Source organism: Mesoplodon mirus (assembly GCF_964341445.2).
Source record: "Mesoplodon mirus genome assembly, chromosome: 20".
In the NCBI taxonomy this organism is placed as follows: domain Eukaryota; kingdom Metazoa; phylum Chordata; class Mammalia; order Artiodactyla; family Ziphiidae; genus Mesoplodon; species Mesoplodon mirus.
Window position 1 is genome coordinate 8,713,970 of NC_138996.1, and position 27,286 is coordinate 8,741,255.

General features: G+C 44.1%; 1 protein-coding gene across 2 annotated transcripts; it reads right to left on the bottom strand.

Annotated features, from left to right (window-relative positions):
- Window positions 1-2,790: 2,790 nt before the first annotated feature.
- Window positions 2,791-23,003, bottom strand: AP3M2 (adaptor related protein complex 3 subunit mu 2). 2 transcript variants are annotated; one of them, XM_082608619.1, is made up of 9 exons: window positions 22,947-23,003; window positions 21,164-21,501; window positions 17,054-17,225; window positions 13,344-13,481; window positions 8,234-8,319; window positions 7,849-7,982; window positions 6,027-6,234; window positions 5,625-5,769; window positions 2,791-4,470 (listed from the first exon to the last, which is right to left on the bottom strand). In XM_082608619.1, the coding sequence occupies exons 2-9, from the start codon at window positions 21,434-21,436 to the stop codon at window positions 4,370-4,372; spliced, it is 1,257 nt and encodes a 418-aa protein (XP_082464745.1). In that variant the 5' UTR covers window positions 21,437-21,501; window positions 22,947-23,003; the 3' UTR covers window positions 2,791-4,369. The 2 variants fall into 2 exon arrangements, with proteins under 2 accessions (XP_082464745.1, XP_082464746.1); XM_082608620.1 differs by lacking the exon at window positions 22,947-23,003 and adding an exon at window positions 21,586-21,605.
- Window positions 23,004-27,286: the final 4,283 nt, after the last annotated feature.

Genomic DNA, 27,286 nt, shown 5'->3' on the forward strand with positions numbered 1-27,286 from the left:
GAATTCACTCCCAGACCAGTCCACACAAGTATGTTACTTAAGTAATGCTGCTTTCTGCCTCTCTTAGACTTTCTTAACTACATTAGAAAGAATTCACTCCCAGACCAGTCCACACAAGTATGTTACCTAAGTAATGATGCTTTCTGCCTTAGACTTTAACTACTCTTGAGATGCAACCCATACTCCTGGCTGCTGCCTGACAGTTTTTGTTATCACTGACACCCCAGATACAAGCATAAATATGATGCCATTCTTGCTGTTGGGTAAGTGCCGACTGTTCCTTGGAGCAAACGTGGTCATAGCTGTCTCAAGATCTTGAGAGGCTGTCAAAACTGCTCAGCTTAGAGGTTCTTAGAAGAAAAGTAGTTTCAACTCACAAAGGAAAGAGACTCTCTAAAGCCCAAGAGCTTGGTTCAGGGGGGAAAAACACCAATTTCCCTGAAATGCTAAAGTCCCTGGACCAGTTCCATAAACGTGGGTCACAGGAATGTAAGTCACAGATTTCCTGACTTCAGCCTGATGGCTTACAAGTTCCCCTGTGAAAGTGGCAGGTTTTGTCTTAGACAGATGTGCATCTTAGCCATTTCGGAAAAACACTGCTGGAGGACAGCAGGAAGGAAGACCCCGAGCATCTCTGGCCAGAGTTGAGCTGGTTTCACCCCCTCCCTCCTTGCAGGACAAGCTTTTCTTTGGGTAGTTGGGTTAATGAAATGAACTGAAGCAGTGAGGGCCCCTTTGATAGAAATGCAAAGTTAAAAGGCCCCAACATTCCTCTGAGTGAAGTCCTGGAAACCAAAGGCTGCATAAAGACAGGTGCTCAGCAGAGGCCAGTGACTGAGCTCCAGGCAGAGTCCCAGCCCTGCAGGACTGATTCATGTGGATGAGGCTAAAACACACTCAAAGCGCAACACATCATTACCCGGTGTGGGTGAGAAAAGTCAGGGTAAACTGTCTGGGACTTGTCGGGGGAAGGAAATGGGTATAAGGGGAAATTAAGTAGTATTTCTTTACTATCCCCAGCTGGTTCATACTGATAAAACAGATAGATGCTAATAGACCCAAAGAACAAAAAAGATTCTCAGATAATTGTGCAAATTGTTTTAATGGGTAAAGGCCTAGAGGAACTCAAATGATTGAAACTCTGACCCCCCTGGAGCCCCAATCTTAAGTCAGGTTGTCAAAAGAGTGTCACAAACTTTGGTTCCACATTTAACTCTGAAAGCCAAAGACCCAAAGTCCCCAGTACTTGGGGTCTTGGGGGAAAGTTTAAGCTTTTCAAATTCAATTCCCTTTTAAAAATTCTAACCATTAGAAAAATTAATGTCATCGCTGGCACTGAGTCACCACCTACTGGCCACAGAGGAGAGTACAAACGTTATAAAATGTCCCCGGTCACGCGACAAGGTTAGGGAAGCAGCCCGACCAAAGGAAGAGACGCGAACGACTGAAACAGATAGGTTGGGGTAGTAATAAACACTCAACAACACTTGTGGTTAGAAAACAGAAAGAAGTCTTAGTCTCCCCCAGGCCACGAGGGACCTAGAGAAGGAAATCAGGACAGACGTAGGAGAAGGACCCTTGTCTACACTTCACAGGAGCCTCCGGGAAATCTCCACTACAATTAGGATGACTGGGACCTCAGAGCCCTGTTTCACGCCCTAATTAATCAACCCAGGAAGATCGAGAGAAAGGGAAAAGCACTAGAATAGACGCCAGCAGTTTGGATGGTTTTGTCTTTCACACGCTAGGCGGGACATAACTTGATGGCTCTGGACCTTTGTTCTCACAACCTTCAAAATGACATATGGCTTCAGGTCTGCTGGTTGGAAAGTGCAGAAGCAGTGAGATCACCATGAACTGGTTTCTTTCTTCCTGCTTCCACTGGGGTGTGTGTGCACGGCATCACCGCTGGTCCTAGTAACAAGACCCTCAGGACATGAAGGACTGTTAACACTCAACTTTATTAAACATTTAAACACAGCAGATGCTTCTGCACGTTAAACACATATGGAACCGTATGGAACCGAGCGGCTCAGCAGAGGCGCCCGGCCCCGCCTATGCTAACACACCACCGGCTGGAGGGGGTGGCCAGGGGTCTGCAGCCCAGGGGTGCCTCCCATGCAAAGGCCTGTGGGTCCCACAGCCCCGGTGCTTTATTTCTCCTTAAGTTCTTCCCTTGAAATTAGGATGAGCTGCCCTGGAGGGACAGCTGGACTTATAAACCTAAGAATATTCAGGGACCAATATTGGTTGTTTCCTATGACCGAGGAAACCCTGAAATCCACCAGAGCCCTCGGGAGAAGCAGCTCCGGTATTCTGGAATCCACAGGCAGAGGCGTCTCCCTTCCATGGCAGGTGTGTATGGGACCTGGGAATCCAGGACAAATTCTGGAGTGATGGTGTATGAGACACATGTGCTGGTTGTCCACAGCACAACTGACCCCAGAGGAAAACCATAAAGCAACGGTATTCTGCAGCAAAAACAAGTCCAGGAAGTAGGAAGAGAAGAAAACTAGAACAGAAAAATTGCTGAAGTATCTGGAAACAAGGTTTTAGAGAAAAATTGTAGGGTTTGGAGAGTACAAGGTCTTCATTTTCCTCCCTGCACGAAGCCGGGTGCAGTATCGCTCCTAAAGGGATAATCTTAAAAACCTGTCTTTTCTATAAATATTTCAATGGGTAATGGGCATATTAAACTAGAGTAAAAATTCCCTGCTGGGAACACCTGAGGTCTGCCTTCAGTTGCCCGTGTTTCTTAAACCAGGCTACACAGGATCAACACAGCCCATCTTCCTACAACATCAGTTTTATTCAACGATTCAGGAGATTTTTTTGTCTTAAAACAAAAACCGACTGGTCGATATACATTGTTAATACATATATAGTGGAGACTCCGAGGAAATCACCTTCCTGGGCAGCTCCCAGGACTGGCCGTGCCCTCAGCGGTCAGCATCCTTTTCACTTAGGGTCACCACTGGAAAAGCTGCAGATGGGAAGGTTGGACTGCAGCACCAGGGCGGCGCTGACAGACATGAACAAGGAACCACTGGGTCACAGAGGTGGCACGAGGGGGCCATCTACACTCTGATACCATGACACACAACCTGCTGCCCTGGGGGTGATGGGATTGGCTTCTCTGGAGCGCTCCTCAGGGAGCAGGAATTCTGTAGAGTGAAGTGAGTGGAGCCGTTGGGGGGTTAGGGAAAGAGGCATTTCAGGCAACACCCCCTGGAAGAGGGCAGCTCATCCTCGCTGAAGATGCCAGGCCACGTGCTGGAGGCATGCAGTGGTCAGTATTGGAAAACTGGTCGGAGAGCACCGTAGTCTTTAAGGGAAAATCGGATTCTCCTGGGGCTTCCGAGTCAACAGTGCACTCGAATTTAAGAAGTTTCCAGTGCATTTCCAGAAGTACGAATTTTTATGTTTGTATGAAAGCAGATGGGTCAAAAAGAAAGTCACTCAACTCTGTTCCTCCCAGCCGCCCTGCAGGTGGAGCTGGACAGCTCCTCCCGCCTTCCTCACTTCAGTGTGCGGTGCGCACGTGTGCTTCATGCTGCCCCGAGAACAGAGCCTTCCCTGGCCCTTCCTTGGCTAACGGTCCTTTTCTTCCAAGCTTGCTCTTTCTAATCTTTCTTCCCAGCTTGAAATACAAAAACAGGACTTCCCTGGTGATGCGGTGGTTAAGAGTCCGCCTGCCAATGCAGGGGACACGGGTTCAAGTGCTGGTCCCGGAAGATCCCACATGACACGGAGCAACTAAGCCCGTGCGCCACAACTACTGAGCCTGCGCTCTAGAGCCCGCGAGCCACAACTACTGAAGCCCGCGTGCCACAACTACTGAAGCCTGCGTGTGCCTAGAGCTCGTGCACCACAAGAGAAGCGCTGCAGTGAGAAGCCAGTGCACTGTAATGAAGAGTAGCCCCTGCTCGCCTCAACTAGAGAAAGCCCGTGCGCAGCAACAAAGACCCAACGCAGCCAAAAATAACTAAAAATAAATAAATTTAAAAAAAAAAAACTAAAGACGTCTTTCCTTGGCTTAAGATAATTAAAGCCAAGCGAGTTAACAAATGCTGGTCTCTTCCTGTGGTAACCATGTCACAAGTAGTTACATACGGCATCAAGTACCTCCCCCTGCGTCGCACGCCTCTGCTTTGAGAACTGACTTGGTGCTGCTGGTGTGTGGGTTCTGCGCAGGCCTCCCTGGCGGCCTGGCCTCCCTTCGTTAGCTCCGGGGCACTGAAGCTACGGGAATAGAGGAGCAGGTGGTCCAGAGTGGGCAGTGACCTAGGAGAGGGCTGACAGTTTTTACTTTTAGACAAGTAAGCAATGAAAAAGTGTTTGTGGCTGTTCCCTTTGCAGAACTCTCCCTTCAGGTTCGAACTTGGAACTTGCCAGCTTTGGTCATGTATTTTATGCCCTTAAAGGGTTTGTACTTCTCTCCATACATATCCAGACGATTCACTTTGAGTCCTGGAAGGAAGGAAGAACAAGACATAAGCATTATTCAAAAGAAGCAGGTAGAAGAACTGTTTAGGTTCGTTTCAACTCAAAGAGATCTGTGGGCTAGAAAAAGCTGCAACAGTGAACTGGAAAATACCTGCCCTTACTTATATCACTTAAACGCAGCCGACAGATACTTCACTCTTGGTATACAGGCTGAAAATAAAACCCTGCCCCAATGAAAAGCTAGCCTATTCGGAGACCTATTCCTGAAGTGGAAAGGGCAGAAAGTTACACGCAGGCTGAAATGAGGGTAAGGGAAAATGAAGACCGCTCCAGATTTTTCTCAAGTTATGGGGTTGAACATATGAATTAATAATAACAAAATTAACAAATTCATAATCAAATAAAGGTATAACTAAATGAATAAATTAATGATGAAAAGTGATGAATTAATACATGGTGCTTGCTAAATATTCTCACTATACTAAGAAAGGAACATTTTATACTGTGTAGAGCTTTAAAGTTTATTAAGTATTTTAAGATGAAAGAGCTTATCATTTAAATGAATTCTAATCACTTAAACTAGACAAGGCCCGTTGGTAAAAAAAAAACAGGAACTTCATATAAAGCTGAAGTCATCTCCTATCCATCTGAAAGGGTTGGTCTAAGGACTAAATCAGAAAATAGATGAAAAGAGCTTAAACGAGTGCCTGGCACATAGTAAACGTCCGCTAAGGGGTAACCTGCGGGGTGTAGACTATAGTCAATGACTCGGATTGGCCCGAGGGTTCCCAATGATAACAGCACCTGTGAAATCTTCTGAAACTGGGGGAAAGGAATTCTTCTTTCAGTCACCAGCTGAGAATGCGGACACATCCCTCTACTGAAAGCCCTGGGACCCCAATCAGCAGGCCCAGGGTGACTCAGCCTCGTCCTGTGAACGCTTCTGTCTCCGATACCGTTTCCTTCTCACATGTGTCTCAGACGCTTTTATTCACGTCACTTAAGCCAACTTTGAGGTGAGGATTACAGACTTTCTCCAGAAATGTGCTAGGAAAGATCTGCCTAAAGATCACGTATCTGGTAACGAAACACAACTCTGCAGACAGGGAGGCTTTGTGATGTCGCTCGCTGCCTTGGCCACTTGCCCGCCCCACAACCTTGGGCTGGGTGTCACTCACCAGAAATGGCCAGCTGCTGGATCTTAAACTGCAGGTTAATCGTGGGGTTCTCATCGGGTTTGGAAGCTCCAGCCTGAAGACTCATGGTCCCCTTCAAACTGGGGAGCTTTTGGGGATTTATTTTTCCTACATCCCAAGACAGCATCTCCAAAGAAACAGGAAAGAAGTTAACAGTGGAACCTTCATCTGAGGCGCCGGAGCTCAGGGTGTCTGTTCACAGTTTTCCTAGCGGCCTCCAGGGTGTTTCCCAGCAGAGAATACTATTTGTTACCATAAATTATCTCAGTGTCCTAAACCACGTCCCTCTGATCCATCTCCCCTTGCCACAAGATATAAAGGGATCCTGCAGAGTTCCTGCTATTTATAACAAGGGCAGCTCAAGCCTCCCGCTTACTCTCCTACCTTGGTGACCGGATCAAACGTGTGCGTGCCCTGAGACGGCGTGAGGCTCATGTTCAGGACGCCTCTGGGCATCTGGCTGCTGACCGTCACCCCCTCGATGGTCTTCCCCATAGTCTGTTTAGGGCCCACCGTTATTTCAAAGCGGCCGAGAGAACTACTGTCCCGGAAGCTGATGTTATGTTTGACATAAACTGGAATCGCCACCAGGCTGGAAAAGAGAGAGACAAAAAGCCCGTGTCGTTAATGTACCGGAAAAATGGCCACACTTCCCTTTTTTTTGCCCCGCTGGCAGCCTTTCCTCCCTCACCTTACAAAGTAAGCACAGAAAAACCCTCTAGACATCTTTAATTATTTTCTTTTTGTAAAGCTAAGATGCTGACTAGTAAGTAAACTAATCCTTCTAATGACTCTTTTTTTTTTTTGCGGTACGTGGGCCCCTCACTCTTGTGGCCTCTCCCGTTGCGGAACACAGGCTCCGGACGCGCAGGCTCAGCGGCCATGGCTCACGGGCCCAGCCGCTCCGCGGCATGTGGGATCTTCCCGGACCGGGGCACGAACCCGTGTCCCCTGCATCGGCAGGCGGACCCTCAACCACTGCGCCACCAGGGAAGCCCTCTAATGACTCTTTGAATGATATCAACAAAACCAAGGCGCAGACCCTGCAGACTATGAGAAAAAGGCGGGGCAAACAAAAACCACGTTTCTGTGTTTTACTTTGTGACATGTGACCAATAATTATTTGTACTTGGGAGGGTAATATTCATACCTCACGGAGCTTTTACAATTTCTAGAGAGTGCTTTTACCTGACTTTGATCCTTAAAAAACCCTAAGGGGTAGGGTTGTCATCTGACAGAAGAGGAAACACAGAAGCTACAGGATGATACTAAAGTTGTAGCCATCCTTAGCATCTGTGGAGCGCCTCCTAGGGCCAGCGCTACTCTAAAGGTTTTCTCTCTATTAGTTCATTTAATCCTCCCTGTAAGTATGAAGCAGGCACTGCCTCTGTCCCGATGTCATGAATACTGACATCCTCATACGTAAGTGAGGTTAACTAACTTGCCATGGTCATATATCATAAGCACTACGGGTGGGGCTTAAGTGTGGGCAGTCTGATTCCAGAGCCTCTGCCCTCAGGCGCTCAGACATTTCCCTAAATTATTCATTCCGAATCCCACAGGAAGGCTTCAGTGGCTGTGAGGTCCCACAGCTCTCTTCAGTCTGCATACCTTCTACTATACACCTTCCCCTAAAAGCCCTCAGACTCCATAGTAAAGAGAATGTGCAAGACCAAAAAATCACTGGATTTTATGGTTTTTCATAGCACCATTCATGGCTTTTTTGAGTGGAGGGGATTGAATACAGGTGTTCTCAGATTCCAATCTGAGAAAAGAAAAAGTTCCCATATATATATGTAATATATATAATATATATATATATAATATATATAATAACAACAATATAATATAATATATATTATATATATAATAACAACAATAAAAGTTACAACAGTAAACCTAACGAGCACTTACTTTGTGTGAAGCACTATTTAGAGTCTCTTCTTTAACCCACATAACAAGGTACTTTTATGATTTTCAACTTACTTATCACTGCATTACTTATTACTTCAACTTTCTTAGGTAAGAAAACAGACACGGAAAGGATAAGCAAGTCGCCTGAGGTTACCCAATTAGTTACCCGGAGCCCAGGGAACTCCAGAGCCTGAGTTCTTCATCACCATGGACACTGTTTCCAAATACACACGCACACGCACGCACACGCACGCACACGCACACTCCACCCTGTGGTTTGATGGCTGCTTACTTCTGTGCACTGACGTGGTACGAGAGCAGGCGGAAGTTGCCGTCGGGCGGGATGAAGGAGAGGATGCGCTCGGACTCCCAGCGCTTGAAGCGGACGCAGGGGTGGAAGCTGACGTCATCCAGCAGCCTGGGGTTCTGGGTGACAGGCAAGGGAAAGCAACAAGCGGGAATTAAACACCGCACTTCTTTCAGGAAAGTAACTCAGATGCTGTTCTCACTGAAACACACACACACAGATTCTGTCATTACTTTTAGGAAATTCAAGCCCAACATGAGCTTTGTGGTTGTCCTTGATCACTTCTTCGGGTCCCATCCCCTTCCCACCACTCTGTCATTCCAGAAGCATCTCATTTCCCAAAAACTAAATCTCTGGCCCAGGATTTTACCATGAAGGAAAGTGTAAGGTCGGGCATCCCGGTCAGCTTGACGCAGGCATCGATAACCCCCTGGATCTCGGCAGTGATTGTGGACCCTGAGACAGAATAAGACAGAAAGAAGGTAAAACCCTCTCTGTCCCTCCCAACCAACATCCCTCCTCCCTCCTCCTTCTTTAACTTTCTCTTTTTTCTCCCATCCTATTTCCTCCCTTCCTTCTTCCTCCCCTCCCCCACTCTTTCTTCTTTCCTTCCGTCCATCCGTCCATCCATCCATCCATCCATCCATCCATCCATCCAAATCATCTACCCAGTCCATCTGTCCTCCTTCTAAACCTTCATCGACTGCATAACAAGCGCAAGACACTAATGAAGCAGTGGGGATAAAAGATTGGTGAGACAGTTACTAGCCTAACAGAGTCTTCAATCTAGTGCCAGAATCAAACAGAACACCGCTACCTTAACCAATGGCTCAGAACACTAAATTCATACCAGAAACTGCTCTCCCTAAGGGCACCAAGGAGCTTTGCCACCAGATGGAATGGATACTTTTGGTCTTCACCCTGCAGGCTCTCCCCGCTGCAGGGCCCTGTGCCCACTTCCTTCTTTCAAGTGTTCCTTTCTCCTAACCGCTCCTATTTCCTGTTTTTCTAGCTCTTCTCTCTCGTGCCTTCCGCAGGTTTCTTTGGACATCCTTTACATGTCCACATCTTATCACAGTTCTGAACTTCTCTTTTCTTGAACTTGACACGGTCTCCTTGGGTTACTTTACCTCCTTCCTAAGGCTTCGATTTCCACTGATGGCCAATTATTTCCTAATCCTTTTTCCAGTTCAGCCTCACTCCTGCCAACGGGACTGCTCCACCTGCACAGGACTGAGGCACTTCAAGCTCCACGTGTCAAAAAGTGAGTCCCTTATCTTCAGTCCTGGATCTGCAACTTCGCTTTTCCTTTAGCTTCATGATAAAACCATCTATCCTGTTGCCTAAGCCAGAAACACGGATGCGTCCTTGATGACTTCCGCCCCCTTGGCGTCCATATCCCGCCAACGCTCCATCCCCTCTTTCCGTGACTTCTCCACTCCTCTCCATCCTCACTACTATCACGGAATCTGTACCTTGGCCTGGACTCCACCACAGCCTCCCGCCTCCCTGCCCCCAGACTCCCCCCAACTCCACGCCACACTGCACGCAGCAGCCTGTTGGACAGTTCTCAACGACAAACCTTGCCAAATTATTCCCAGCTTAAAACTCTTCAATTGCTCCAAATGGTCCTCCTTAAAATGGCATACAAGATTCTTCACCATCTGGCCACCTAGAGCTTTTTGGGTTTGGTTTTTTTACTTTTTTATTGAGAGTAAACTTGGAGTAAAATGCAAACATCTTAAATGTCCAGCCCAGGGCTTCCCTGGTGGTTCAGGGGTTAAGAATCCGCCTGCTGATACAGGGGACACGGGTTCGAGCCCTGGTCCTGGAAGATCCCACATGCTGTGGAGCAACTAAACCCGTGCGCCACAACTACCGAGCCTGTGCTCTAGAGCCTGCGAGCCACAACTACTGACCCCACGTGCCATAACTACTGAAGCCCACGTGCCTAGAGCCCATGCTCCGCAACAAGAGAAGCCACTGCAATGAGAAGCCCGCGCACCGCAACAAAGAGTAGCCCTGCTCACTGCAACCAGAGAAAGCCCGCACACAGCAACGAAGACCCAACACAGCCAAAAATTAAAAAAAAAAAAATGTCCAGCCCAGTGAATTTTTAAATATGTTCACACCTATGCAGATACCACCCGCGTCAATTTGTGGACCCTCACGGCATCCCTGCACACTCCTGTTGCCCATCCCAGTTCACCCAAGTCCCTAAAATCCTGACTTTTATTACCTTAGATTAAGCTGCACGTTTTCAAACGTCATATAAATGTATACGATCTTACGCATCTGACTTTGCTGCTCAATACCGTTGAGATTCATTCATGCTGTCAGGTGTACCTGCCGTTCTTTTTCTTTACTGTAGAGTATTCCATGGTGTGGTCATATCGAAATTTCTTTATCTTTTGTATTACTGATGGACATTTGGGTCCTTTCCAGCTTGGGGCTAATATGAAAAGCTGCTGTGCCTACTTCGTTTTAAAGCCCCATCACTTACTTTTCTTTTTTGAACACCTCTCAATCCAATCACACTACTTTATTTCCCCACAATATTTTACTCATCTTATAGTGTTTGCACTGCTTTGCTCCCAAATCCACGTAGGTGTTACTAACTCCTACTCATTCTCCTGACAAAGCGTTGGTTAGCTTTACCATTTGCCCTGGGTGGGAGGGGACCTCTCTTATGCTCCATCTTTTTCCCTTTCTCTCTCCCTCGCTAGACTTTCAGGAAGCTTCCTGCAGCCACAGACCCTGTCTTAGTCACCATCACATGCCCATGACCCGGCACTCAGGTACAGTACCACTGGTTCTCCGTAAGCACTTTCTGGATGACTGAGTTCACTCATGTGAAGAGAACTTTCTCTAAATTTCTAAGCTCCAAGGACTTGTCGTCACATCAACCTATCCCAGTGGATAGAAAAGAAGGTTCTCTGAATTTTAGTGATTACAACTGTAGTTCTGCCATGAGAATTGAGAGTCAAATACCTCCAAAAGGAAATCTGATCAACAGGAGATCAGGTTGTTACTTTTCTTTTTCACTCGAGAGGATAAAACCAGTGAAAGTGTAAGCTGAGCACTGGTCTGCATCACGTTTTTCTTATTGCTTTTCTTTCAGCTTTGTTGAGGTATAATCAACAAATAAAAAGTGTATATGTTTAAGGTGTACGACTTGATGTTTTGATACACATATACCCTGTGAAGTGACCACCACAATGAAGCTCATTAACATATCCATCACCTCACACAGTTAGTTGGATTTTCTTGGTGGTGAGGGCCCGTAAGCCCTGCACTCTTAGCAAATTTCAAGTAGAGGATACACATGTGAGGTGATGAAGGGAATCCTTTCACAGTGTGTATGTATATCAAATCACCATAATGTACATGCTAAGTATCTTACAGTTTTGTCAATTACAGGTTTTTTGTCAGTTACACCTCAATAACACTGGAAAAAAAAAGTACTCAACTGTAGTCACTGTGCCATATACTAAATCTCCAGAACTTTTTCATCTGTGTAAGTGAAACTTTGTACCCTTTCACCAACATCTCCCCACTTCCCTCTCCCCCAGTCCCTGGTAACCACCATTCCAGTCTCTGCTTCCATGAGGTTGACTACTGCAGATTCCACATATAAGTGAGATCATGCGATATTTGCCTTTCTGTGCCTGGCTTATTTCACTTAGCATCATGTCCTCCAGGTCCATCCACGTTGTCACAAACGGCAGGATTTCCTTCATTTTATGGCTGAATAACATTCCTGCGTGTGAGTCTATCTCACATCTTCTTTATCCATTCATCCATCAACAGACACTTAGCTTGTTTCCATATCTTGCCTATTGTGAATAATGCTGCAGTGAACACGGGGGTGCAGATTATCTCTTTAAGACACTAATGTCACTTCCTTTGGATCTATACTCAGAAGTGGGATTGCTGGATCATAAGGGAGTTTTAATTTTTTGAGGCACCTCCGTACTGTTTCCATAGTGGCTGCACCAACTTACATCCCCCCCAGCAGCGTACAGGGTTCCCTTTTCTCCACATCATTGTCAACACGTGTCATCTTTTGTCTTTTTGATGTGAGGTGTGAGGTGGTATCTCACTGTGGTTTTAACTTGCTTTTCCCTGATGGCTGGTGACACTGAACACCTTTTCATATGCCTGTTGGTCATTCGTATGTCTTTTTTTGAAATATGTCTCTTCAGATCCTTTGCGCCCACTTTTTTGTTAGATTATCTGGGTTTTTTTGCCATTAAATTGTATGAGTTCCTCGTGTATTCTGGATATTAACCCCTTATCAGATACATGGTTTTCAGATATTTTCTCTCATTTGTAGGTTGTCTTTTCCATTCTGTTGATTGGTTCCTTTGTTGTACAGACGCTTTTTAGCTTGATGCAATCCCATCTATCTATTTTTCCTTTTGTTGCCTTTGCTTTTAGTGTCATATCCAAAAAATCACTGCCCAGGCCAGTGTGAAGAAGCTTCTTCCCTATGTTTTCTGCTAGTAGTTTTATGGTTCCAGATCTTATGTTTAGGTCTTGTATCCGTTTTGTATGTGGTGTGAGATAAGGGTAACTTTATTCTTCGACATGTGAGTACCCAGTTTTCCCAACACCACTTACTGCAGAGACTAGCCTTTCCCCATTGCACGTTCTTGGCACTCTTGTTGAAGTCCAGCTGGCTGTAAACACATGGATTTATTGCTGAGCTATCTATGCTGTTTCACTGGGATACATGTCTGTTTTTATGACACTACCATACATTTTGGTTTCTGTAGTTTTGTAATATATTTTGAAATATAGAATTGTGAAGCTTCCAGCTTTGTTCTTGCTCAAGACTGCTTTGGCTATTTGAGGTCTTTTGTGGTTCCATATGAATTTTAGGATTGTTTTTTCTATTTCTATAAAGAATGCCATTGAGATACTTCTGTGGATAGCATTTGGGATTTTGATGGGGATAGACTGCTTTGGGTATTACGAACATCTTAACAATATTAATTCTTCCAATCCATGAACAAAGCATGTCTTTCCATTTATCTGCTCTTCTTCAATTTCCTTGATCAGTGCTTTGTAATTTTCAGTGTATAAGTCTCTTTGGTTAAGTTTATTCCTAAGTATTTTATTCTTTTTGTTGTTATTGTAAATGGGATTGTTTTCTTAGTTCCCTTTTTGGATAGTTCATTGTCTGTGTATAGAAACACCACCGATTTTTGCGTGTTGATTTCGTATCCTGCAACCTTATTGAATTTATTAGTTCTAACAGTGTTTGGTTGGAGTCTTTAGAAGTTTCTATATGTATGATCATGTCATCTACATCATAACACTTCAGTCCAGTCCTAATACACAATGCTTGACACAAAATAGCCACTAAGTTAAAATGAATGACCTTGAATGGGGGGTAATTCTGGTACTAGCTAGCACTATCTAAAAGGGGCCTCTTTCTATTTTCATAGTTCTGTGAACAGGCCGAAAGCACTTACCTGATTTATCAATGATGGCATCAATCTCTTCAATCACATCAAAATAGGCCTCATTGTTGGTATATTTCACCCCAGTTCGTCGCCAAGGCACCACAGACAGCTGCCCGGTGGGAAGCTGGTCACCCACATTGGTGCTTCCTGAGACAATGAATATTTGATAATTAGATGTAACCAATTATCCAACAACCAGAGAACACTTCCCCAAAAGTTTCTATACATCCGCTATCCATGCACTTAATTGAAGAATTTTTCCAAGAAAAAGATTATAGCTTTCCCAACTTCTATCTTGGTAACCTAATCTATTTTAAAAACTTTTCACCAGTTGGTCTGCCTCCTCAAGCAGAATAAAGGTTAACAAGTTACCTGAGAAACAGATATCATATTTTGGTTTTGAAAGTAACCTGAACTTGGTCTCTCAAATTGCACAATAGCTTGCAGCTTAAATAATGCATTGTCTTTCGGTAGGGATGGTAATCTACATACTGATATAAAATTTTCATGGGTAAAAACAGTATTCTAGTTTGAAGCAGGTTTTTAGATACATTTATGCCAGGTATTAAAATGTATACATAAACATAATCTCTCTTATACCAATACTGGAACTTAGGAAAAGAATATAAATCAGATCGTTCCCTGTCTATAAGAATTGTAAGTTGATTCCTTGATTTGTTTTTTTCCCCACAGGTATTAAATTTTTTTCTTAATTCAAAGGTTCTATACTGAAATTCTGAAATAGAACTAATTTAAAATCTATTTTCTTCTAATGTAACCTGGATCTTTTTAATATAAAGAAGGAAACATTAAACACACATATAGTCAGCAGCTTTACAAAACAATTCAACTAAGAGAGCTGGTTCTCAGTTATCTTTTCTAGATTTAAGCGAGATTCAGGAAAATGACTTCACAGTATTTATAAGTGATTCAGTCACTAACAAAGCTTTTAAAGTTTTAAATGAGCCCAGAATATTGAAAAACCTGACAATGTGTTTTCTTAAAAAGAGGCACTATGTATTAAAACATATCAACAAGCTATAATAATTAAAACAGTATGGTTATAAGGCAGGAAAGCCTAAAAACAGACCAAAAATCCAATAATGACTTAGTGCAAGATAAAAATATCATTTTAAAACGAGGAGGGCTTCCCTGGTGGTGCAGTGGTTAAGAATCCACCTGCCAATGCAGGGGGCACGGGTTCCAGCCCTGGTCCAGGAAGATCCCACATGCCATGGAGCAACTAAGCCTGTGGACCACAACTACTGAGTCTGCTCTCTAGAGCCCTCAAGCCACAACTACTGAGCCCACGTGCCACAGCTACTGAAGCACGCAGGCCTAGAGCCCGTGCTCCGCAACAAGAGAAGCCACCACAGTGAGAAGCCCGTGCACCACAACGAAGAGCAGCCCCTGCTTGCCACAGCTAGAGAAAGCCTGCGTGCAGCAACAAAGACCCAACACAGCCAAAAGTAAATAAATAAAATAAAAATAAATAAACAAAATGGATGCATGCATACTTAAAAAAAAACGAGGAAAAGGGGTAAAGTATTCAATAAATAGTGCTAGGGAAACTGACAGTTTTGGAGAAAAAAACACAGAGCCTTACTTCACCAAGACAATTTCCAAATGGATTAAAGAATTAAATCTAAAAATAAAACCATTAAAAGAACTAGAAGAAAATGTATTTTTTTAAAAGAAAGACTTTCCCTTCTTCGAGATCAAAAAGACATTTTCCAATATTTCCTTCTAACAATTATAAAGTTTCTTTGTATTTAACTCTTGATCCAGCTAAAATTTATTTTGTATATACAGTGAGTAGGGGAACTTCATTTCTTTTCTGTATCAAAGTTGACTGCCCTGATACAATATATTTAACAACTGGCCCGCAGTCCATGGATTTGATATATGAGCACATTTATCTATACCAAATTCCTATAAAAGGATCTGTTTCTGGACTTTCTATTTTATCCCAATCATCTATTTGTCTATTAATGGGCTAATACTATATCTTAAAAATTACCTAAACTTCATAATATATCTTGATTCTGATAGGACACATTTTTTCTCTTGCTCTTTTTAAAAAAATATTTTCCCCCAAACTGTCTTGGCTCTTAAAGTATATCTATTCTATGAGTTTTTGTCTAACGTACCAAGTGAACTTAAATATGTCTTGATATTTGACAGGGCAAATTCTTCCAACCCCTCTGTAATTACTTTTTAAAATGTATTTTTCATTCAGTTTGTCAAATTCCATGAAAACTCTTGTTTATATATTAAGCAAGACCCAAAATGTAAAACCTTAATGAAGCAGAATGATTATTTTGACTACATCAAAAAACTTTAAAGGTGGCTAAACAAACACCACCTTGAACAATGTTAACTGACCAGGGGGAGGATGTGAGAAAACATCTACAACAGAGCATTCAAAATACACAGAGACTCCTGAAAACTAGCATGTGTATTTACAGTATATATGATAGTTTAATATCCTTAAATGAAAGGAATACTTTTCAATTAGTAGGAAAAAATAAAAACATTTCAACAACAACAACAAAAAAACAGGCAAAGGACATGAAAAAGTAAATCACAATAGAGGAAAAACAGTCAATGAACACTTGAACAGGTTTTAACTTCCTTAGTAATAAAAAACAAGTTTGGAAATAACAAGATATCACCAAACTATCCAATTGCCAAAGTTGTAAAATAATTAATAACGATAATAATAGAGTTGGCCAGGATGCATAATTGCTACTGAAAGTATAAACTGACGTAACTTCTCTGGGGGGCTATATGGCACAATGCATTAAAGTCCTTAAGACACGCACACCTTCTGATCTGGCACTTCCATTCCTAGTACTGAAAAGGTATCATTCTAGATGTGCACAAAGATTTAGGCATAAGAATGCCAATTCCTTGCCATTTAAAAGAACAAAAAATGAGAGACATCATAAACAGGGACACAGTAAATGACCTGGGATCTATTCCATATGGCAGAAAATTGTAAAGTCACCAAAAATGATGTAGATGAATATTTATCATATGGGAACATGTTCACAAAACAATGATGAAAAGTTAAGTTTAAAAATATACAACAGGGCTTCCCTGGTGGCACAGTGGTTGAGAGTCCGCCTGCCGATGCAGGGGACACGGGTTCATGCCCCAGTCCGGGAAGATCCCACATGCCGCGGAGCAGCTGGGCCCGTGAGCCATGGCCGCTGAGCCTGCGCGTCCGGAGCCTGTGCTCCTCAAAGGGAGAGGCCGCAGCAGTGAGAGGCCCGTGTACCGCAAAAAAAAAAAAAAAAAAAAAAATATATATATATATATACACAACAGTTGTTTTAAAAAATTCCACCTGTCCATCTATTATCCTGATGTCTAGAAAAGATAAAAGATATACACCATATGTTAAAAGTGTGGTGGGATTATGAGAAATTTTCATGTTTTTTGTGCTTTTCTGTTTCTGACATTCCTACAATAATCATGTGCTACTTCTGTAATCAGGCAAATTATTTTTAAAAGAGAACAGCTCATTCTATCATTGAAGTCAGAATATTTTCTATATAACAAAAATATATTTGTTATATTCAAAGACTGTAAAGAATAAAATTAAAGCACCTGGACATTTGAGATCCCCAAAGACAAGCACTCAAAACAATGCACAACAGCAGGCTAAGCCACACCCAGGATGGTGGCAGCCTTCCCTGGGGCCCCCCTCGTACCTGTGATGGTGTTGACAACGGTTCGAAGGATAGTGGGCGGCTTTATCAGTTCTTTGAGGATGTTCGACTCGGTAGCCAATGGAAACCCGTTGTCAAGCATCTCTTCCAACACCTCATAAACCACAACCACATTGTCTTTTATCACTGGCTCTGAACAGACTCCAAAATAATCCTGATGAAAATACAATACGTGTATACATTTGTCACTCAGAGACTGTGATGAGTGAAGGAATGCTCCCAGAGAACAAGGATCGAGCCCTGCCCACATGTGTTTACTCTGTGTTTCTGGCATCTTCTAAAATAAGTGAATGAAGCATAACCATGGTTCTCTTAGGCAGGCCCAGTTTGGTGGAAAGAACACCGGACTGGATTTTTCCACAAGTGTCATTAATAACTTCTTTCATAAACTCGAGTAAGTCATTTACTCTCTTTGGGTTAGTTTCTTCAACTAATAAAATATGAAGAATACAAAACTGAATCTAGACTATTATATGTGTTTATGAACATGAATTTGAAAGAAATATGCAAAGTGATAATACCTGGTATGACATACATTGGACCTGAAAATCTTTTTAACCCTTACTGTTGTGCTATTCCTTAACACTCATGCAGCAAGTAAGAATTGAGAGGGCTTCCCTGGTGGCGCAGTGGTTGAGAGTCCGCCTGCCGATGCAGGGGACACGGGTTCGTGCCCCGGTCCGGGAGGATCCCACATGCCGCAGAGCGGCTGGGCCCGTGAGCCATGGCCGCTGAGCCTGCGCGTCCGGAGCCTGTGCTCCGCAACGGGAGAGGCCACAACAGTGAGAGGCCCACGTACCACAAAAAAAAAAAAGAATTGAGAGAGAAACAAAATGAAATGAGGGGGTGAGCTAGTACATCTGGAAATCTCTTTGGATCCCTTTTTACTCTAAGAGGCTAGGATTCTAGTAACACTTTGTCCTTTTATTAACAAAGGTCAAACTTAGATACTAAATTGTCTGGGTTGTGGAAAAAGCACTGGATTCCAAATCAGAAGGCCTGGGTAATAATCTTAATTGTCACCTACTAGATTAAGTCATGCTGACTAATTTGGGTCTTGATTTCTCTCATAGTATAATCAGGATAATAACATGGGATGCACAGGGTTGTAAAAACTCAGCCTGGTGGATGAACTGAGAACATGTATGAACATGCTTTGTAAGCTACAAAGCACCATGTAAACTGTGGTGCGCGGCAATGAAATGATGCAGAGAGAAACGCTGTGGCCTCTTGGCGTGCCCCTCCTGGCAGTGCCAGCACATCTGCTGCTGGGCCTCTCAGACAGCCCTCTAGGGCTTCATCCACTGAGGGAAATTCACCCCTTTTGAGAAAGCCCATTTCATTCACGGGTGGCACTGACTGTTAGAAAGTTCCTTCTTTTGCTAAACTGAAATTTGCTTCCTAGGTCTGCCTTACAGAACAGGTTTACATAACAGCCCCACAGTGATCTAGTGATCTGAAGACCAGGACAAGATTTGACTTGCATTTTTCTTCACAGGGCCGAGCTCCCTGATTGGTCCTCCCACTGTTCGTGCTACAGTAAGGTTTCTAGATTCTTTCACTGTCTTGCCATTTCTTTGAATTTGCTCTAGTTTTCCAATAGTCTCCTCAAATTATGACATCCAAAACGGAACACAGACTCCAGATATGACCTAAATTACATCAGATGATGTCAACTGTCAGAGACATTCCAATATCCAAGAGCAGTTAGGAGTCAGGACTGTGTTTCTAAAACAAAGAGATTTCTTCTTTAAAAAAATGAGGATTGTAGGGGGGGAAAAGTTATACATTTCCTTCTCAAGAATGATTTTATTTTGAAAAATAAATAAAACACCTCCCTCAAGAAAAGGGAACTCTCCTACATTGTCAGTGGGAATGTAAACTGGTGCAGCCACTATGGAACAGTACGGAGGGGCCTTAAAAAACTAAAAATAGAGCTACCATATGGTCCAGCAATCCCCTCCTGGCATATGTCCAGACAAAACTATAATTCAAAAAGGTAAATGCACCCCTATGTTCATAGCAGCACGATTCACAACAGCCAAGACATGCAGCAACCTAAGTGTCCACTGATGTATAAATGGATAAAGAAGATGTGGTATATATACATACAATGGAATACTACTCAGCCATAAAAAAGAATGAAATAATGCCATTTGCAGCAACATGGATGGACCTAGAGATCATTGTACTAAGTGAAGTAAGTCAGACTGAGAAAGACAAATACCATATGATATCACTTACATGTGGAATCTAAAATATGACACAAAGGAACTTATCTATGAAACAGAAACAGACTCACAGACATAGAGAATGGACTTGTGCTTGCCAAGGGGGAGGGAAAGTGGGGGAGGGATGGACTGGGAGTTTGGGGTTAGCAGATGCAAACTCTTATATAGAGAATAGATGGACCACAAGGTCCTACTGTGTAACACAGGGAACTATATTCACTATCCTGTGATAAAACATAATGGACAGGAATAAGAAAAAATGTATATATGTATATATATAACCGAATCACTTTGCTGCACAGCAGAAATCACCACAACATTGTAAAACTATACTTCAATAAAATAAACTTTAAAAAACACCTCCCTCGATTTTCTAATCAGGCAGAATGTAATTTTCTCAATCAGCAGCTGGAAGAGACTGGTGAGCAAGGCACAGCACCACAGCAAAGTGCGTGCACTTCCATAGCGGGAGCTCTTTCCACTATGAGGGAAAGAACGCAGCCAGAGAACACACATCAGGTAAGACATTAAAATCAGGATGCGCCCGTTTACTTTTAACAAATGCTTCCAAAATGGCAAGCTCTGAAGTCCCAGCCTTCCAAAGTAGCCACTTGATGTTTTCTCCAATTCCTCTGTGGTTTCAACTAGATTAAGCAACATTTCTCACTTCCTGCCTTGTAATAAGTTACATCATATCACTACGGAGATAGGGAGCAGACTGTTAACGGGGTAAAGCATCCCTGTGGAAATCCTAACAAGGCCCAGCTCAAGCGGCTGAAGATCAAAACTGCTGGGCTCTTCTAGTTCTTCCACGTACTGGGGTTTATCATTCTCAGGTTTTCACTGTGTGATGGAACAAGTATGCCACTGGAATCCCAGAGTAGAACTACCAGAAAAGAATTTGGGGAAAAAAATATAAATATATGTATATTCTTTGGGGATGAAACTGTTCTAAACGTGTGATCTATAGCTGAGGGCAAATGAAAGGACTCTTTGACTTGCTTTTTAATTTTTATCGTAATGTCTGGGTGTTTGTTCTCTTCTTCTCCAATCCCACAATTTCTGTATTCATGTGACCAATTCCAGGCCTCACATGACACAGAAGTTAACCCAAAGGGCCCTTGATTCTCATGGATCGTTGAGTTATGCAAACAACCACAACCGTTAGAAGTTGAGCAATCCTTTTAGGGAGAGAATGTCTGAATCCAGAGTCTGGGCAGCCTAAAATCCTGTGCCATAAAGGGTGTTGACATCCTGGTATGACATACCTCCCCACGCCCCAAGATCTCCAAATCTATTCCTGAAGGAAAAACTCGAAATGAAAACTGTATCTTGGAAAATGTGTCACTTAAGTTTTTACAGGTACAGAAGATTTTCCAATGTTAAGTTTGCAAAACAGCCCGTCACTGGTACTCATATGCTGTGGATGAGCACCCCAAATTCAAGCTGAAGAATGGGTTCCCAAATTATCCCTGCCAGGGTGAGTGAATCACTTTTTGATGCAACTCAAAGCAATGTCGTTAACGATGGTTAACATCAAGTCTACCATAAATAAAAAATCGAAACTCCTCAGCTTTGTGAACAAAATGTAAGACAATTCCAATCTCTAGAACTGAAATGACTGTATACCATCATACCAAGTAGGGTGGCTTTCCCAGGCAATGGGTTCAAAAGTATACAACCTGTCATTCTAGATGCAGCCCGTTCAATAAATAGAAAGAAGCGTCTTACCAGATGGGAGAGGAAGTGAGCAATGTCAGAGTTTTAATTTCTTTTTTAAGTTCCTTCACTGAGGCTGAAAACAATGGAAACAGAACTATAAAGACACTTTGTAAGGATGAACTTCCTCACATTCACGCACCTGAAACGTGTCCACTACTCGGTGAAGGAACTCAATGACAAACAGAGGTGGCACCTCCGTCTGGATCACAGCCACAAAAAAGATCTTGTGACGGTAAACACTTAGGAGATAGTGGTGAGGGGTGGAGATAACTGGAGGCACATTTTCAGCCTCAGTTGCTCGCTCTTGTGCCTCGAAAAAGTAATCGCAAACAGAACGGCTGACCACACTCTTCCAGTGCTTCTCCAGGAAAATATCTCCAGAGGAGTTGATCAAGAAAAGGCTGTGAATCATGGTGGAGACTGTCAGTGAGAGAGGAAAGTCTTTTTCCGTCCGACAGCCTCTGCAAATGCTCAACTCTAAAAACAAGAGAAGCTATGATCAGTTCCAGTCAACCAAAACCCCCTCCCCATCTGTCCAGCAGCCCAAGCCTTCTTACCCACCTTTCAAGACGAGACTCAAGTCTTCCGCTACTGCAGGAGCCCGAAGTATCCCTCCCTAGAATTCCCAAGGGTAATTATCAGCCATCTCATTTGTCAGCTAATCATATACTGTCATCTCTACTACTGCCTGAATCATATCCATTTAAAATTCCACTTAATTTTTGAGTGTCTATTTTCTCAACTGGACTGGGAGCTCCTTGAGAAAAAAAGCCCGTCTCATGTTTTTTGTTGCCTCCTTGTAACAAGAGGGCTTCAAAGAACACTGATGAGTTTCATGTATTTGGCAACAACACACACTTATTAGAAATGGTTATGGTTGTGTAGTCTCATACAGTAGCTAGCCATAGGACAAATGGGGCCACTGAGCACTTCAAATGTGGCTGGTCCAAACTGAGATGTGCTGTGAATGTAAGACACGCACCGGATTCTGAAGGCTTTGTATGGAAAAAAAAAGAATATAAGATAGCTTACCAATAATTTAATATCAATTAATTAAGTCAATTAATAATATTAACTTAATATGGATTATACTGAATATTGATATTTTGGATATACTGGGTAGATAAAAGATATAAAAATTAATTAACTGGTTTATTTTTTAAATGTGCTTACTAAAACATGTAAAATTACATAGTATGTGGATCGCTGCCTATTTCTACTGGATAGCGATGGTCCACGGAATAGAGCTGTCGTTGTGGTCTTGATTTATCCAGTCAGAACCCATTCTCTAAGTACATGTTATGCACAAGGCTCTACATTGGATGCCTTTTAAAAAATCTCTCTGGGGGATCCCCCAGGTCCCCCAGGCGGCGTCATCTCTACGGTGCCAGTCCCCAGAAACGAGGCGGCCGCGCGGGACCCCAGCTGTGGCCACTCCGCGAACTGGTCCAGGTGGCCAAATCGCGAAGGCCTGTTGTACCAAGTGCCGCAGGGTGAGCTTAATCCCTCTGCCGGCGACGAGACTGCGGGAGAGAGAGGGGGTCGGGGAGCCACGCTGTGGCGGCGCAGAGTCGGCTGCCAACAAGGGTTATTTCTGCGCTGGTCGCAGGGAGGATGGAGGCCGCTTGGGGCGAGGTAGACGCGGGCGGATTAAGGTGTGCGCACGATCCGGGGCTGAAAAGGGTCGCACTTCTGCGCACCTGCGTCGCCATGACAACAGTGTCCCCTCCTCCCCAGCCCTCCGGCCGGAGCAGACCACCTCCCCAGACCGGGACTCAGCCCCTCACCTCTCCCTGCCGCATCACGTAGCTCGGAGGGTCGGTCCGGCGGCACCCCGTGGCCCCGCCCCTGCCCCGCGCGCCCCCGCCCAGACCCCCGCGCGCCCAGCCCCACCCAGGACCCGGGTCATCAGCCCTCCTTACCCCACTTGCTCTTCGCAGCGCCCACCGTTCGGCCGCGCGGACAGGCCCCGCCCCCAGGCGCCCCACCCCGCGCCCGCCGGCCGCCGCTCGCCAGCTGATTGGCCGGCCAGCGGGACTCTCGCCAGCACCGCCCGCGACCGAGGTCTGAAGGCCGCTCATTGGGCATCGACGATCCATTGCTCCCCTCTGATTGATCACGGTCCGCCGCTCACCCTGTTCTGGAGCCCGCAATTGGCCCTTGTTCAGGCTCCTCTAATCTCTGATTGGTGCAGCTCTGGGGCTCTGAGCCCTGATTGGCTGTCATGAACAGTCGGCGGACCGCCCGGCTCCTAGCCACCCAGTCACAAAAGGCCCGGGCGTCTCCCCTGCCACCTGCGTAACCGCGGAGTGCGCGTCGAAACGGATGCAAAAAGTGTGACTTCCAGAGCACGATTTATCGATTTATCATGGATGATAAATCCTGAGCAGTAATAACTACTGTCCATTAAATAAGTGCATTTAAAAAGGGACGTGATGCTTTTTCATTTACGTGCACTGAGTAAAGGTAATTGGCTGTAACGGCGTCCTGTCAAGAGCTCTGAACTTGGGTTCAGGAGGCCTCTTTCAGCTCCAGCTGGACCACCACCTGCTCGACCTTGGGCAAGGCACTTAACCTTTCAGAGTCTCAGTTCCCAGATCTGAAAATGAGGGGGTTGGGCAGGTCTCTCTCCAAATTGCAGTGGAGCTCTGATGACTATTTTAAGTTTGAGTCAAGCCACTGTGACCCAGAAAAGCGTGCAGTAGAAGTCAAAAGACAAGGTTAAACCTAGTTGTTAAGTGGGATGGGGGTGTGGAAGGGGTTTGCCGCGGTGCTTGGACTTTGAATGTGTTCAATAAAGTGGTAAGCTGTGGTGATGATGGTAACGATGCCCCAGACAAGGAGCGCGTCTCCCTGCCTGTGCTGTGGTTTTCACTTGGAGCAGCAGCTCCTCCTGGCACAGGACCATGATAGGTGTTTATTGAAGGTGGCATGGATTGTTCTTTGCCATACTTGCTAAGGGCAGATAGTTGGCTAATTTTGAACGAAGTCCGAGAGACAACCGCAAATCAGACTGGCTGAGTCATGAGGCATCCTCCCGTAGGGTTAGGGGCTCTGGTGCCAGACCCCCGGGTTTGAATCCTGCTCCAACACTTTACCAGCTGTGTCATTGAGAAAGTATCTTAACTTCCCTAAATGTCAAGTTCCTTACTTTCAAATAAGGACACTAATAGTACCTACTTCAGTACCTACTTCGGAAAGTTGTTGTGAGGATTGAGTTAGAAAAGTGTCAGCGATTGTTACTGCCTAAGAAGCAGCACAAGATACAATTACACACGGTTACTAAGCAATGTGTGTCTAAGGCGCAGACATGCTATCACTGCTGCGGGCATTTCTCACTCATTCACTGAATTAACCTTTGCTTGAGAGCCTCCTGTGTATGAAGCCCTGTGCCGGGCATACTGCAATGACCAACATCACAGGTAGAGTCTCTTGTCAGAGAGCCTGGCTGAGAAGACAAACGAGAAGCAATTACAAAACGGTGTGATGAGCAAGGAGCACGTGGGGGAGCGGGGCGTTGCTGGTGGAAGGGGCAGACTTAGAGTCAGGGAAGTCCATCTAAACTGAAACCTGAAAGAGATTCCAGATTCCACTGGGGAAAGGACAGAGAAGAGTACACGTGGAAAGCTCTAGAGATGAGAGAGGAAACTAGAGCTGAGCTAGAACAGGAGAAAGAATGAAGACTTTCTTCTTTTTTTTTTTTTTTTCCTAAACTGAGATTGGGGGGGTAAGTAGGAGCCAGGTGGTCGTGAGCTTTGTAATGATTGTTGTTTTTTTTTAAAATTTATTTTATTGAAGTATAGTCGATTTACAGTGCTGTCTTCATTTCCACTGTACTGCAAAGTGATTCAGTTATACACATGTAGACATTCTTTTTCATTTTCTTTTCCATTACGGTTTATCACAGAATATTGAATATAGTTCCCTGTGCTGTACAGTAGGAACTTATTGTTTACCCATTCTGTATACAACAGTTTGCGTGTAATAATTGTGAATTGTTATAAAACACTGCACCTCTCGTAGGCATCCAAGTGGAGATGTTGGGAAGGCAGCCATATACATGAGTTCAGGGTCTGGGAGAGAGGTCTGAACTAGAGAGACATAAATTTGGAGTTATCAATATATATGGATATTTAGTCATGGGACTAGTTGAGATGACTAAGAGAGTGACCACAGAGAGAGGAGAGGCCCAGAGTCGGGGGACTCCAAAGTTAAGGGTTCATAGAAGAGGGGAAGACCCAGGTGCATTTCATCCCCCCAACTACCCTAAAATGAATCATTGCTATGACCCCCTTTTTACAGATGAGAAAACTGCAGGGAGTGCTTAAGTAACTTACTGAAGGTCAAGCAAGTAGGTGAGTGGCAGAGATGGAATTCAAGCACACAGGGAGGTCTAAGCAGTGCTTCTCGAAGTGCCACCTCCTGCCTCTCTCAGAAGGCTGAAAGCCCCCTAAGAGATGTTAAGTGGGAGAGTGAAATGCCTTCAAGGCTGACATTTCAGAGACACCATGTGTATGGGATGGATTAGGGAAGGCCGAGCGTGGGGGCAGGGAGAGCATTTAGACTACTGCAGTAATCCACATGATAGATGCTTGTGACTGCAGCCAAGATGGGGGATTGGAAAGAAGTGGACAAATTCCAATGATAGGTAGAAGGATAGAGATCAGGGACTAATTGAAAGTGAGTGGTGAGAGAGACTAGGAATCAAAGTTGATTCATAGGTTTCTGATTTGGGCAACCATGTGGATGGAAGTGTCATATGTTGAGATGGGGATCCCAGGAAGAGAGGCATGTTGAGGGCAAGGAGAGGTGGCATGAATTCAGTCATAGAGATGCCCAGGGTCACTAACAAGTCGACACGCAAATATTTTTTGAGTTGAACCAAACAATATAGAACTTGGGAGCTCGAATAGTACATTCCCATGGTTTTAAGAGAGACCACAGGAAATCCTGGACAAATGGTGAGTCTATTTCAGGCATGAAAATCTCCAGAAGGAAATTCCCTGGTGGTTCAGTGGTTAGGACTCTGTGCTTTCAGTGCTGAGGGTTTTGGTTTGGTCCCTAGTCGGGGAGCTAGGATCCTGTAAGCCACCGTGCGGTGTGACCAAAAAAAAAAAAAAAAAAGGAAGGAAGGAAAGGAGGGAGGGAGGGAGGAAGGAACAAAGGAAGGAAAGAGAAAGGAAGGAAGAAAGGGAAAGAAAGAAACAAAGAAAGAAAGAAAATCTCCAGGAAAAGATTTTCTAAAGCTGCCACAGATGAACCATCCTAGCATTTAACAGCTCTTGCTGCTGCGAAGTTTTCTACCATAAAAAGCCAATCCCAACCCTCCTACACTGTTGGTGGGAATGTAAATTTGTACAGCCATTATGGGGAACAGTACAGAGGTTCCTTAAAAAACAATATAGGGATTCCCTGGTGGCTCAGTGGTTGAGAATCCACCTGCCAATGCGGGGGACACAGGTTCGAGCCCTGGTCCGGGAAGATCCCACATGCTGGGGAGCAACCGAGCCTGTGCACCGCAACTACTGAGCCTGTGCTCTAGAGCCCGCGAGCCACAGCTACTGAAGCCTGCACGCCTAGAGCCCATGCTCCGCAGCGAGAGAAGCCACCGCACGGAGAGGGCCGTGCACCACAATGAAGAGTAGCCCCTGCTCACTGCAACTAGAGAAAGCCCATGCACAGCGACAAAGACCCAACACAGACAAAAATAAATAAATAAAATAAATTTAAAAAACTAAATATAGAACTACCATATAATCCAGCAATTCCACTCCTGGGCATATACCCAGAGAAAACCATAATTCAAAAAGACACATGCACCCCATGTTCATTGCAGCACTATTTACAATAGCCAAGACATGGAAGCAACCTAAATGCCCATCGACAGATAAATGGATAAAGAAGATGTGCTGCATATACAATGGAATATTACTCAGCCATAAAAAAGAATGAAATAATGCCATTTGCAGCAACATGAATGGACCTGGAGATTATCATATTAAGTGAAGTAAATCAGACAGAGAAAGACAAATACTGTAGGTTATCACTTATATGTGGAATCTAACAAAAAATGATACAAATGAACTTATTTGCAAAACAGAAACACACTCGCAGATCTCAAAATCAAACTATGGTTACCAAAAGAGAAACGTGAAGGGAAGTGATAAATTAGGAGATTGGGATTAACACCTACACACTACTATATATAAGATAGATAACTAACAGGGACCTACTGATTAGCACAAGGAACTCTACTCAATAT

Bases quoted from the DNA above. Each gene is read 5' to 3' on its own strand.
- AP3M2 (XM_082608619.1), bottom strand. From the start codon at position 21,436: ATGATTCACAGCCTTTTCTTGATCAACTCCTCTGGAGATATTTTCCTG. The intron at 13,482-17,053 runs GTACGAGGGGGG...TCATTGTCTCAG, and splicing joins CGTTGTCAACACCATCACAG to GAAGCACCAATGTGGGTGAC. The intron at 6,235-7,848 runs GTAAGCAGCCAT...TCTCTTTTCCAG, and splicing joins TACCACGTCAGTGCACAGAA to CCTGGTGGCGATTCCAGTTT.